The sequence below is a fragment of the Triturus cristatus genome, chromosome 8 (genome assembly GCF_964204655.1).
Source record: "Triturus cristatus chromosome 8, aTriCri1.1, whole genome shotgun sequence".
Taxonomy (NCBI): Eukaryota; Metazoa; Chordata; class Amphibia; order Caudata; family Salamandridae; genus Triturus; species Triturus cristatus.
Window position 1 is genome coordinate 317,265,152 of NC_140591.1, and position 14,041 is coordinate 317,279,192.

Consider the following 14,041-nt stretch of genomic DNA (forward strand, 5'->3'; position numbering starts at 1 on the left):
CACACATGTTATAGTTAGCTAGACATTTCACTCATAAAAAACCATTGAAATTCCCCCGTTATAGTTAGTTCAGCTAACTATAACTCGCGCGACCGCAATCCACTGCTGATGACGTCACATATTACATCACTGTATTCACTAAGATACTGTTAATAAGTCAGTTTTACAATTAATTTTACCAAAAAACATCCATTTAGACACTTATTTACCCATTTATTCTTCCATTAACCTTTAGATGTACATATACATATATAAAAAATAATAAGACACATATTCACTGGATGATGTCATCAGTGATGTCATCAGTGATGTCATTTGAGATGTCATCAGTGATGTCATGAGTGATGTCACTGACCTTGTCATGAGTGATGTAATATGTGATGTCATCAGCAGTGGATTGCGGTCACGCGAGTTATAGTTAGCTGAACTAACTATAACATGTGTGAAACCTATGGTTTTTTCAGTGAATTTGCAAGGTTTTTTAAATGCTAATTCCTAACTATAACATGTGTGAAACCTATAGTTTTTTCAGTGAATTTGCAAGGTTTTTTAAATGCTAATTTCTAACTATAACGTGTGTGAAACCTATGGTTTTTTTAGTGAATTTGTAAGGTTTTTTAAATGCTAATTTATGTATGTATTATTATATTTCTTTATATATTTATTTTACAATAAACTACCTATGTATATAGTTATAGATTGACTGTATCCTGTTATATGGAATGGCTCAGCTCTTTTTTTTTAATTTGGATAAACTTGAACAGTATAGTTAATATCTGCTATAAACTTATAAACAGTTTAAAATGTTTTTTTTTTTTAAGGGTTTTTCACCATGCGCGCACGGTCCGCGCACCCCGCGATTTAAAAAAATATATATATGTTTTTTTCACCCTTTGGGGTCCTTCAGGAACACCCTGACAAAGGCTAGGGGGTCAGGAACTCTCTACCCTGCCCCCTTTTCACGTTCTCCACCTTTCTTTTTCACTGTCACACACAAAATGGCGTCCAACACTTCCTGATTTCGACCGATTCGAATGTTGACTGACATCTAACCACCAATCAGAATTACGCTCGCGCACATTTGGTACGCGCACGGTGCGCGCATATAGATATTTATGTACTTTTAACTGCAATTTTCTCAGGAACTACTGGACAGATTGACACCATATATGCAAAAGGCACATGCCTGACCTGAGGACTACCTCTTTGCCAAATTTCAAGTAATTCTGTTCAGCCGTTCGGGCTGTACCTTCGACTAAAGGTCCTATGGGAAAATGCATGGGGGAAACGTGTTTTGTGACCCCCTTTTTTCTCAGACCCCGCTTGACGAATCACCCCAAGACTTTCAGGGTAGGAGCTGAGCGGAGCGCCCCATTAGTTTTGAAAATTTCATGAAGATAAGTCAACCGGCGCCAAAGTTATGCAAAATAGAATTTTCAGATTTCCTATGGGAACTCGGTCCTAACTATAACTATCTACTGGCGACCGCCAGTAGATAATATATATATATATCGAAACCAACTCCTACTCCACACTTGAAGAAGGCAAGCACACAAGGGCTGCAAGGTAAAAGCTTATTTTATTTCATCGGGCCTCCCACGACCCCACGACTGAAGAGACGCGTTTCGGCTGTCACAGCAGCCTTTCTCGATCTGATATATATATATATCCCTAAACATCCATCTCGTCCTGATCGAAAAAACGAGGCACACACTGCAGATGTCTCTATTTTAAAATTTGAATTCAGCAACACGACCACAGCACTGAACTGAAGCGTTTCGGCTTAACGCCGTCTTCAATGTTGGTGTGGCTTTGTCAAGAAACAACTTAAATAAACGTAATCATCAACATAGACAAAGGAGGCACTTCATTCTATTGGTAAACATAGAAAAAAGGTTTTCCTTCGGATTCCAGAAGGGATTTTGTTGTCAGCCATCTTATCATGGTATCTTTACAATAGATTACACTATACAATATATACAAAAAAGCTTATCAATCTGATTTCTTTCCATGATATTTTAGTTCTCCTATCACCTTAATGGGATCATATATATTTCAATATCAAATGATTGAACGGAACAAAAATATTTCTCATGCATTAATATACAATATAATATAAATCAATTTAGCCCTGGATGGGCAAACGCTTCTTAACTTGTAGTTCATTATTTTGCTAAATGTTTGCATATGTTTCATAGAAATTCATATCATGGTGCACAATCTTGCCTTGAATAGGCAAACCATTTGATTTGATTGTTCTTAAGATACAACGAATGAACAATTGACAGATTTTACACTTAGCATTAAGTCATTATCTTTCTTTCTCTCCTATTTCTTTATCCTCCAACTATTTACAATATGTCACACTGCTGCGGAATGTGTACCCACAACTCCTCTTCTTTATTAAGACCCTTGGGAGTTTTTGTCTGTAGTTTGATAATGTATTTCGATTCTAAATCTCTTAACTTTCTCGTTCTATCACCTCCCCTTTCTTCTTTGTGTATCTGGTCTAAGCAAAAGAACTTCAGGAGATTTGGATTGATTTTGTGTTTATCCTGAAAGTGTCGGGCAACCGGGTATGCTGGATCATGGTTTTTGATCGCCTGCATATGCTCTAGGATTCTTTTTTGGTGGGATGAATTGTGCTTCTGCTAAATCGCATTTTGCATGGACAGGTAAGGCAATAAATCGTATATTCAGAGTTACAATTCAGTAGTTTGTTGATTCTACGTTTAGTTCTTCTGCCTGGTATCTCAAATTCTTTGATTTTCTGGCTATTCTTGTACACCTTGCATATCATACATGGAAAAAACCCAGTCACCATATCTCCTTTCCTTTGCCCCTTGATGAAGGGGCTCCTGACTAGAAGGTCTTTTAATGCGGGACCTCTTCTGTACGTGATGAGTGGTGCTTTAGGGATTTGTGGACCCACAATGTTATCTGTTTTAGGTATTTTCCAGTTCTTACGGAAAATACGATAGACTTCGGAAGAACTTGTGGTAAATTCGGTGATCATTTTATCGATCCCTTGACCCATTGTATCTCCCCTGTGCTAGCTTTCTTCTCTTTCTTATCCACTACGAGATCTTGTCTATGTAGGCAATCTGATTTTTTCACTGCCTCTCTTAATATCCCCTTGGTATATCCTCTTTCTTTGAAGTGCTTGGTCCCTTGATTTCAAAAAGTCATTTATGGCAGAGCAATTTTATTTGATACTCAGTATTTCCCCATAGGGTGAAAACTACCTGCGTGCAGTGTGCTATTTCCTGCCGTAGGTTTACGATAAAGTGTGGTTTGCAGAGTGTTGTCTTCAATATAGACAAGTAGATCTAGATATGCCACCTGTGTGTAGCTGATACGTTCAGTGGATTTCAAGTTAAGGTCATTGTCATTAGGGACTGTAATGTAACTAGTTGCCTCTTCATATGTCCCCTTCCAAATAATGAAGAGGTCATCGATATATCGAGACCATAACGTTATCTTCTCCAGCCAATTCTCATTTTTGCCAGACTTGCTTCTCCCACAAGCCCATGAATAAATTCACGTAACTGGGGGCGAAGCACGTGCCCATGGCTGTCCCCTCTTGTTGGCGGTAGAGTTCCCCTGAAAATAAGAAAATATAATTTTTCAGTCAAAAAGATATCAACCTCTCATTGTGTTTACGATATTTCAAATTTCTCTTGTCAAGGAAAAATTGCATTGCTGGCAGTCCTTTATCGAGAGTTATTAATAGCATGTCTGTTTCCTATTGGATATTTGTTACAATGCCCAAGAAATTTTTCGTGTCCTTAACATAAGAACTAAGATCTTTCACAATGGGGTTTAAAAAGCAGTCAATGTAAATCAATGTATTTTCAAGAAGGCTATTTTTTGAGGACACAATTGGACTTCCAGGAGGATTAGTCAGATCCTTGTGAATTTTTGGAAGGTAATAGAAAGTCAGCAAATGTTAAATGAGAACCTTAGTCCGTCTTTCCTTGGTAGTGTTAAAATATGTGGTCCACAAACCTTGGACTTTTCTTAGGTCTGCTGAACCCCAAAACAGGAAAGCTGAGAAGTTCACCAGACAAGCCATGCTAGCAAAACAGTAAAACAAAAGAAAATGAAAGTAAATGTCTAACATTACTCCCAAAGAGGCATGAGAAAATGAGTAAGGAATTGCTACGATAAACCCAATACTCAAATAGGGAGTGCATTATAGTCAATAGTTTTTTATCACAGTCATTGACTCTGTTCATTTGAGAGAACAATTTCTTGGCCACTGTTCCTGCCAACACAATTGTCTATTGTCCACAGAGTAATGTCTGGCAACATACCCCAGACCAAATAATAGGTGATTGCATTGCTCTACATCACAAAACGCCCCACCGTTTACTGGTCTGGAGGCTGCATCAAGATGAGCCATGACTATGACATTGGCTCATTTGATATTGCATTTGAAGTTATCATGCAGTTGTTATGGTGCAGGTTTAAAAAAAAAATCACAATCTGTGAACACTTTGTTCAAGCAAAGGATATATGCAATAATTATGTTGATATAAAGCCTCTGATTACTAGCTTGTGCTTAACATGTGGTTGAGTACTTTGTTGGTTCCTGATGCTCACAAACAGCTGCAACCTAATTTTGCTGCTGATAGATTCTGCCATGTAGAGTTTGTCCAATCCCAGCCCTTTGAAGATGTATCCAACATTCTACTGATTGTTTTTGGGAGGTCCTAGAAAGTGGGCAGGAGTGGAAGTTGTGCCCCAGGGTTTCATGCCAGCGAATTCAAAGGAAAGGGGATACAATTCTTGCTATTGTACTATCTGAAAAGGTTGGGCCCATAATGCCCTTCTAGTGAGTTTGCTGAGGGTGTTTCCTAAACAATTCAGTTTTCACTTTGCTAGGAAACCCAAAAAGTTGACATCACAGAAAGGGAACTGAGATGGAGTTTGAGGAGAGTGTAGTATCAGGGTACTGCAAAAACACATTAACAATAAAATTAAGCTGCCCTTCCTTTTATACTAAGCAGATTATGGCCTTTGACGTTACAGACCTTGTTACACAGAAAGCAGTGATTTCAATACTGTCAGTGATACATAAAGGAATGAACTAAAATGCAGTACGAGGTTAGGCAGCATTTTAATTGACCTGTGCAATTTAAACATGAAACAATAACGAAAGTCTGTTTTTGAGGAATTTGTATCCTTCATCAATTTATTGAAAAGAAAACAGAAGAAAACCAGTGAAAGTTGTGTCATCATCCTGGTCTGCAAACAATCCACTGAAAGCCTCTCCCCCAGATGTCTGCATCCACACCTCATCGCCAACTTGCAGCTGGAGCACTGCTCCACCCGACGCCTGGTCCTCAGAGCCCTGGTACTTGTCCACAGTGTGGATGATTTTAATCCCATTCTTAACCAGAGCTACCCTTACATTTCTTGAATAAACTGTGATGTGATAGGTGAAATAATAGATTCCGGCAAACTCGCAGGTAAACTTTCCTGTTTCTTGACTGTAGTGACTTTGCCCATTATAGATCACTTTGTCAAACCTGATGGGAACATTGGCAGGTGGCAGCTTGGTAGCAATTGTGAGACCAACGGTGAAGGCACTTTTTGGAACTGTGGCGATGTCGCCTGTGTTACCCTTCTCCCCGGTATCCCCTTTAGTGCCTTTTTCACCCTGCAATCCAAGTGCACCCTTTGGTCCAATATCTCCTGTATCCCCCTTCAGACCTTGAATACCGGTGGGACCCACAGGACCAGGCAGCCCAATGGCACCTGTGTAACCTATTTCACCCTTTGCTCCTTCAGGTCCGCGGTCACCTGTGTCACCTTTCATGCCTTTTCGTCCTTGTAGTCCTAGTTCTCCCTTTTGACCCTTATGTCCCACTGGTCCGGGAATCCCTTGAGGCCCAAGTTTCCCTGGAAATCCTCGCAGTCCTTGTTCTCCTTTATTTCCTTTTTCTTCAACCTTGCCATCAGTCCCTAAATACAAAGAAATGACTTGTTTAAATCAGATTAATTTTCATAGGATAATCTTCTGTTTCAGCCTTTCCACAACACTTCTCATGTGAAACTCTCAAGACAGAGTACCCGCAGCGTATCACAAACATCAAATCACCCGTGAAGAGGTAGATGGTAAAAACCAAAGGGGTATTGTTTATATACTGACATGTACTTCTCAATAAAAAATATACAAAAAAACAAAAAACAAAGGGGTTAATTATTAAGGTGTTTTCTTTGGTTCAAATAATTTTGCCTAATTGCTTACCATTATAAAAGTCTATAGGTGCAGTGCAAAATCACACAGTGCTGTGCAAGAGTTCTCACAACCCAAGACAAACAATCGGTCAAGGCCAGTATGCGGTTTAGGAGCACCTTGCACAAACCACTTGCACTTTAGATCCACTTTAGCAAGGGGTCAATAAGATGTGCGCACCGGGACAAAGAGGCACCCTACGTAAGGAGTCAAGATCAGATACAAATGCCTTGTTTTTGCACAAATATGTGGATGGATGGCCCACTAGGAGCTAAAATAAGAACTGAGCAAAGCATGCAGGGCCGGACTATCCATAGCAGGCAGTGGGCGTTTCCCGGTGCGCCGGAGGGGTGGGGGCTGGCTTTGTACCAGTGTGGGCCGGTTTTGTTACTGGGGTCCAGTTTTGCAGCAGTGCTGCAATATCAGCCCACTGTAACAAAAGAAGGAGCGGTGCTTCTCACTAGCACCCCCCACCCCATCCCCGTTCCCGGGGCCTGTCGAGCAGCAATCTGCCAGGGCTGGTTGGTGTTCCCAATCCCTGCCATGAAAGCATGGATACCAATGGGCCCGCACACAAGAAACACAGTAGCCTAAACTTTAAATATCGGACGTTTTATTCCCAAATGCAATTTGCATGTTTTACGGGTCTTTATTATTATCTTTTGGGTGTGTTGCTACTATTGCACGAATGGTTATTATGGTTAGCTATATGCAATGATTTGAATTAACTGCATATAAACTTACTTACTTACTAAGTAACTCCCCTTCCTCCAAGATTGTAAGAAAAGCTGAAATTTTCCCTGTGCAACCCACTTTTTGTGGTGTTATGCACCATACTTACCTGTTCAGAAATCTAAGGGATCCTTTAAAGCATTTTCAATTTACTTCCATTCATAGCAACCGTGATACAGTAAACGTTTCTTGAAAATGCGTGCCAAGGCCCAAACCTTACCAATTTGGGCCTAGGTAGGGCAAATCTGTCACAATCACCCACTCTTATGGGTGCCCCAAGCAGACCTAACTTCAATCACCCACAAGCAAAGAGAGATTTTAGTGTTTCCCACCCCCTCAAGTTTTCTACCACATTAAATATGTTATATGTCAACCTACAAACATATCAACCACAGAATATCGACTAGGCCATCAAGGTAAGTATGTATAGGTATGTATAGATTTACTATCTATGTATATATATGTATATATATATATTCACTGAAAAAACCATAGGTTTCAGTGCGTTATAGTTATCTGGACATTTCCCTCGTACAAAACCCTAGAAATTCCCCTGTTATAGTTAGTTCAGCTAACTATAACTCGCGCCCCCGCAATGCACTGCTGATGACGTCACATATTACATCACTCATGACATGGTCAGTGACATCACTGATGACATCACTGATGTCACTGACGAGGACGCGCGCGGGACAAGCCGGGCTAAGCCCGGGCAAAGGGCGGGCCATCTTTGGCCGTCGGAGGCCGAGGGAGGCCGGGCTGGGCCACCCCTCTGAGTCGGGCCGGATGCGGGACATATGAGAAGCTACACCAATTGTATATCTTGCAGACTGTGTCCACGGCCCAACAGTGATATTCTAGAATATAAGGTAGGGGGAGGTTTATGCAAAATAACTTGATATGGCGAGGCGCCGAGCCAAAGCACTAGCTGACACAGCATGCAACACTATTGATACATATTTGGTAAAAGCAGTTAGTGTTCTTACCCAAGAAATAGATCGTACAGAAAGACGATTATCTATGGGATCAAGTGCACCACAACCAATAGATCAAGGAAACCTCAGTAGAGCAACTTCACATAATAGCGAGACGGCCATAGGCATGATCACCCCAGATGGAGTTAATACCAATGACAGCATCCAGTCTAAAATTTCGAATACTCCTAGATTGTTTGATACTGATAATAGCTCTATTCTTCCATCATCCCCTTTGGTTAACTCAAAAGGCGCACGGCAAAAAACCACAGGGCAGGGCAACATAATGAGGAAAAGGGGAAAAAATTAACCACTATGGAGAATATGGTTACTACATGTACAAGGGCTAAGCAAAACTCTGTGGGCACATTTAATATAGAAGCAATTTTCGATAAATTGGTCGAGCTGATTAGACCTTTACACGAAAAAGTGGATAACTTGGCTAGGGAGGTTCACAAATTAAGAGGCTCCATTGATAAAAATGGGTTGCATGAACTACAAAGAGCAGGTGTAGAAGCAACCATTATACCAGAGGGTACTATTGAGGGAAGTACTGGAAAACTAAACGTGACCAAGAATAAACCTTCCACAGTTCCTAGCACAAACACTATGTCAGCCCCGTGGAGGTTTAGTAATAAGTCCTCAATTACCTGTGGGAGGAAATTCAACAGCCAGTATAAACCAGGGAGCACAACCTAACGTAAAAACTACACCTATAGAGCAACTATGCAGGGATAATGAAACCCACACGACAGCAAAAGCTATTAGACAGTCCTTACCTTGTATCAATTTGCCCCCGTAATGCAGTGCTTATGTGGCAGTGCTCACTAACATACCTAAGCTAAGAAATGGGCAAGTTGAGAATCACGATACACTAAAAAATAAAATCCTCCACTGGTTGGCTAACAACTGTAATTTCCCTATGGAGGGGGCTAGTCAGATTATATTAACACAAAGGGTGGGTTGGGCAGGCCCCCTCAGATACAATTTTGAGGGGGATTGCGTTATAATAAATTTCAAATCTTGTTCATGGGCCAAGAGTACTCTTAAAAATGCTCCACTACCATCGGCGTGGGAATTTAATACAACTTTATTACCACTAGGCTATTTTTATAGGCACCTATCGGAACCCAGCCATTCAACCAACAATAATCTTGTAAAACATCCGAGACTCTGTTTTAATTTTTCTATTCCTACATATAATAGATTCAAGGCCTTTGAATCCCTAGAGGATATTGACTGACTTAACCGGTCAAAAGGTATAAACCAGGATAGCTATTCTATAAGTCCCATACCGAATGTAACATCTGAAGAACGTAAGGGAGAAAAGAGATATTGTAGCCAGGATACCTGCCACCTACCTAGCGCAGTAATAACCGCACAAACATCCACTGAGTTTAAACGCAACACAGATGAAGCCGCTAGCACAATAGAGGAACTGGAACCCATCAGCACACCAGTCAAGTTATCTATGAAAGATACCCACCTATCCACAGAAATTCCTGTAGCAGTAAATAATGGATTTGCAGCTGCTAATTTAGACCTGGAATCGGGTTATAGTGTTGTCACTTGGAATATAGCAGGTATAAACAGAAAATTGGAAACCCCATTCTGGAGGGATTTCATAACTACGGGCTATGATATAATATGCCTCCAAGAAACTTGGCGAAAGGAGCCTATTTTTATCGAGGGTTATACCTCGTACTGCTTGAATGCAGTCAGCTCAGTCGCTGGTAGGGCTAAGGGAGGCTTACTACTTCTAATATCAAATAAACTTAATACCTGTAAAATTAGAAGTTGCACCTCAGTGGATATTTACTCACAGGTGCTACGACTAGAATTTCATAAAGGCAAAGACTTAGTATTGATTAATTTTTATAATAATGTTTTTAGTGTTGACAGAGGAAAAATCTTAGCCCCGTTGGAAAACGAAATTAAGAGGGCTCTGGCGTTATCATGTAACCAGACTATCATTTTATGGGCGGGAGATTTTAATATTAGCCCATGCCCTTTTGCTATGAGTTATTTGTGTGGGACTAGAAGGGAGAGCGGAAACATGGAAGATGCTGATTATTGACATTGCACCTATGGCACAGCGCTAAATAATATGATAGCAAAGTTTGATTTGGAAATGCTAAGTTGCATGAAAAACAGGGAAAATATCAATTGCCCAACTTTTACAGGGAGAAATGCTAACACCTACATTGACCACATTCTGCGCTCCAATAATACTGCTTACTCTAAACTATGGGTCAATGAGCAAGCGTTACGAGACCACAATAGTATATCAATAATATTACAATGCTGGGGTAATAAACAAACAAAGGGAAACAATTGTATTAATAACGTTGAAGCTGTGAGACCAAATGGTATGAGGATTAGATGGTCGAGGATCGTCCCATATAAATTACACGAAGAGGTGATAAGAAAATGTAGCAAGGAGATAGACTACTGTCTTGGCGAGGAAGTTAACCCCAACATTATACTTACTAGCATTGACAGGATTAATGAAACAATAGAAAGCCTGCTCACTAAGAAAAATAACGAGAAAAAAGAAATTAATTCAGGATGGTTTGACAAAAGTTGTACTCGCGCCCTACATGATTTAAAACAAGCTTTGAGTACTAAACCACGTAATTCTACTAGTATTCAAATTTTTCGCGGTATCTACAAAGTAACCCTTGCTAAAAGGAAAAGAGACCTTCAAGAAGAGGCCTGGAACAACCTTAACTTAGCGGCAGATACAAACAATAGCAAACTCTACTGGGAGACTATAAATAGCTCCTTTTTAAAGAATGACAGAGTGCCCGAAATAACTTCACATGTAGATTGCAACTCATGGACCGAACATTTTTTAAACATTTTTAATCCTGATAGGCTAGTTTTAGATTCTTTAATGTACAACGATTGCACATGGCCAAGGTTACCCCTAGAAATAAGTCTAGATGAGGTATATGAGAGCCTAATTATTAGTAAAGGAGGCAAAGCCCCTGGACCAGATGGGGTCCCACTGGACCTATACAAAACTGAGTTACATCTGTGGGCCCCTATTCTGACTAGGCTTTTTAACGCGACTGCGAGGGACAATTACCTATCTCATGGGGCCAATCCTTAATTATCCCCCTTTTCAAAAAAGGATCCAAATCTGAGGCAAGTAATTACCGCCCCATCTCTCTTTTGGATTCCTCAATTAAAATAATGAGTAGAATTATGTTAAAAAGACTAGAAACCTGGGCCATGGATAACTCAATCTTATCAAGGGCCAATATGGCTTTAGAAAAGGTCTGGGGACATTGGAACAGTGCGTAAATCTTGACCTCCTTATCAATAAGTACACAACTGCTAAGGAGGGCAACCTGTTCCTCTGTTTCGCAGACCTGAGCAGTGCTTTTGATCTTGTAGATCATAACATTTTATGGGAAATTTTATTAGAACTAGGTGCCCCAAAGGAATGTGTATATTTTCTAGCCCGGCTCTACTCAAGACTGTCATGTAAAGTTCGCTATGGACCATCAGGGGAATGCACACCGTTCTTTAAAGTTGCCAGAGGAATCCGACAGGGTTGTGTTTTAGCGCCTTTTTTATTTTCATTATTTATTAATCAAATTGATTCTATTTTAAGTCAGCTACCTTCGGATGCCCCTATTATAGACGGTAGTGCTATTCCGATTTTATTATATGCGGATGATGCTGTCCTTTTATCGCGAACACAGGTTGGATTACAACGTCTTATCGATAACTTTGTGTTATTTATTGAAAATAGAAAATTGATAGTTAACAAAATCAAGACTTTCGCGATGATTTGCGGCAAGAAAGTAAAGCCGGTTAGCACCTTCTATATTGATAAAGTTAAGATGCAAACGGTCAGTAGGGTTTGTTACTTAGGAATAACATTCTCCGGAGATGGGATATGGGCAAATGAGGATGAGAACGTGAGATTGAAGATGATTAGAAACACTAACAGTATATTTAGATTCTCCGCTAAATTGGGACAAAGAAGAATTAAAGAAATGATGGCCATTTATAATTCCAGGTGTGTTTCATCGGCACTGTATGGTGCGGGAGTGTGGGGCCACCATTGTGTGAATTCTTTACAGAGCGATGAAAACAAGTTTTTAAAAAATTATTATGTGTCCCCCCCCTCAGCATCAACTATGTTAATCCACGAGGAAGTAGGAATAGAATATGTCACGGATTTAGCTGCATTACGTCCATTATTACTCTGGCGTTCTATTTGGTCTAAACCAGAGACACTATTTACACAAACAATTACCAAAGACTGTGTGAGGCTTGACCATTCATCACGTATACCCTGGCTGAGCTATATTTACCATTGGTTCCACCTTTTATATGATTGTAATATCCGCTTGAGACCAGAAGCTGCAGCGCTGATATCAAAGAAAGATCTAAAACTGAGGTTTTTATCACATAAGAGAGCGGCCAGAGAGAGGCAGTTTAGAAACCTACCAACTATAATATTTTATTATGGTTTAAATTTGAATAAAGGTTTTCAGACATATTTTACTACTGTAACATGCAACTCTCATCGATTTGTTCTAACCCGTTTAAGGTTGGGGATAGTCCATCATTTAGTGTCATTCCCGCATATGAGATCTCGATCTAACTCTATGTGCCCTTGTGACAATATTCCCAAACAAAGTTGCTGCCATTTTTTACTGTTTTGCAAGTTTTATTACCATTTTAGGAAATTTTACCTCAAACCTATCTTTTTAAAATATAATGTTCGGTCCACTAAAACAGCAATGAAGTTAATATCATCTTTAGGAAGCCCAGATATTTGTTTTTTTACTGCATCTTACGTGTTAAAATGTGTAACCATAAGGAAGTCAATGATTTGCCCTGCGTAGTTTTTATTCATTTGTTTATTTTGCACATTACCATGCACTGATAGCAATTTTTCTGTACTTCAAAATTTTGAGGAGACTATGGATATATACTGCACTTTATAATGCCTTCATTGCACTTTGCATTCTTTGCACAGCTACTATACACTTGTCACTTTATGTGGAATTTTTTCCTTACTGCTAAATAATGCTAATGGAACATTTGCTCGGCATTGAAAGGGGTTAAACCTGTACACTATAATGCATTTTGCTCATTGTATATGGCACCTTTTTGCTATGTAAACTAACCTCTTTGTGACCAAATTTTACTGCATTCATGATTCCTTTTTAATATACTGTTTTATTGTTCTGTTTTGCTTATATGGTTGTATTGTACAAACCGAATAAAGCTTTTGAACTTGCATAACACCCGCCGGTAGTGGAGCGATGCTCATCCTTTACATTCTAGTTAGCACATGGCCACCTCAGTAGTGATGGGTCAAAACGCACAATCCCCTTACAGTATTCACTCGGTATTTACTTTTTTTTCATGCATGATGCAGGCCAAAGTAAGTGCTGTGCCAGCAGCCAAACCGGTCTTTGGAGCAAGTCCCTGTGAATGCCACTGGTTTCAGCAAAACCCTGTTCACGTGCCATCCGCTGCCGTGGGCATGTTTTTCATATTATTTCTGCCCTGGTCCCCATCGCAGTCCACACACGAGTGCCTACTGTAGAGGTGAATTAGAGTTTGCTGGCAGTGTTGCACCCTCTCTGTGCCACAGTGAGGTCACACTGTGACACCAGTATTTAATTGGTCTCATGGCCGGCTTGGGGCAGTACGACCGGTACCACCAAACCGGGTGCCGATTTCAAGGAGCTCAGTGTTTGCAAGTTTATTTTCATTTTAAAAGCATCTGCTGCCGGGTTCCTTGTCTCCAGCAATTTTCCAGGCAACAATAAAGATTAACAGATAACTCAGTGATTAATGTTCTTCCTGGAGAGCGATGGGAGTTGTGTCTAGTAGAGGTTTTGCCTCATCATTAGGTTGAGGGTTAATGTGCCTGCTGTAAAGAATTCGTACCATGCAGATGAAAAGTGCACATAATGTAAATAGGTCAGTGGGTTACTGCTTTTCTAAGAGACAGCCATCGTTACAGATTATAAATTAAAAATCCTAATATAGAACAGTAAATTATTAACTGTCGTCAAAGAACTGCATGCACAGTTCAATGTGTAGGTTAGAGCAT

The 14,041-nt window shown here is 40.0% G+C and overlaps 1 protein-coding gene across 1 annotated transcript in view; it reads right to left on the reverse strand.

The window, feature by feature from the left end:
• Positions 1 to 1,616: 1,616 nt before the first annotated feature.
• The window catches only part of C1QTNF9 (C1q and TNF related 9), a 130,914-nt gene continuing 118,489 nt past the window's right edge, over positions 1,617 to 14,041 (reverse strand). Inside the window, exon 5 of the mRNA XM_085621598.1 lies at positions 1,617 to 5,970. Coding sequence (XP_085477724.1) covers positions 5,198 to 5,970 — 773 coding nt within the window. The 3' untranslated portion in view covers positions 1,617 to 5,197. The remainder of the gene's footprint in view (positions 5,971 to 14,041) is intronic.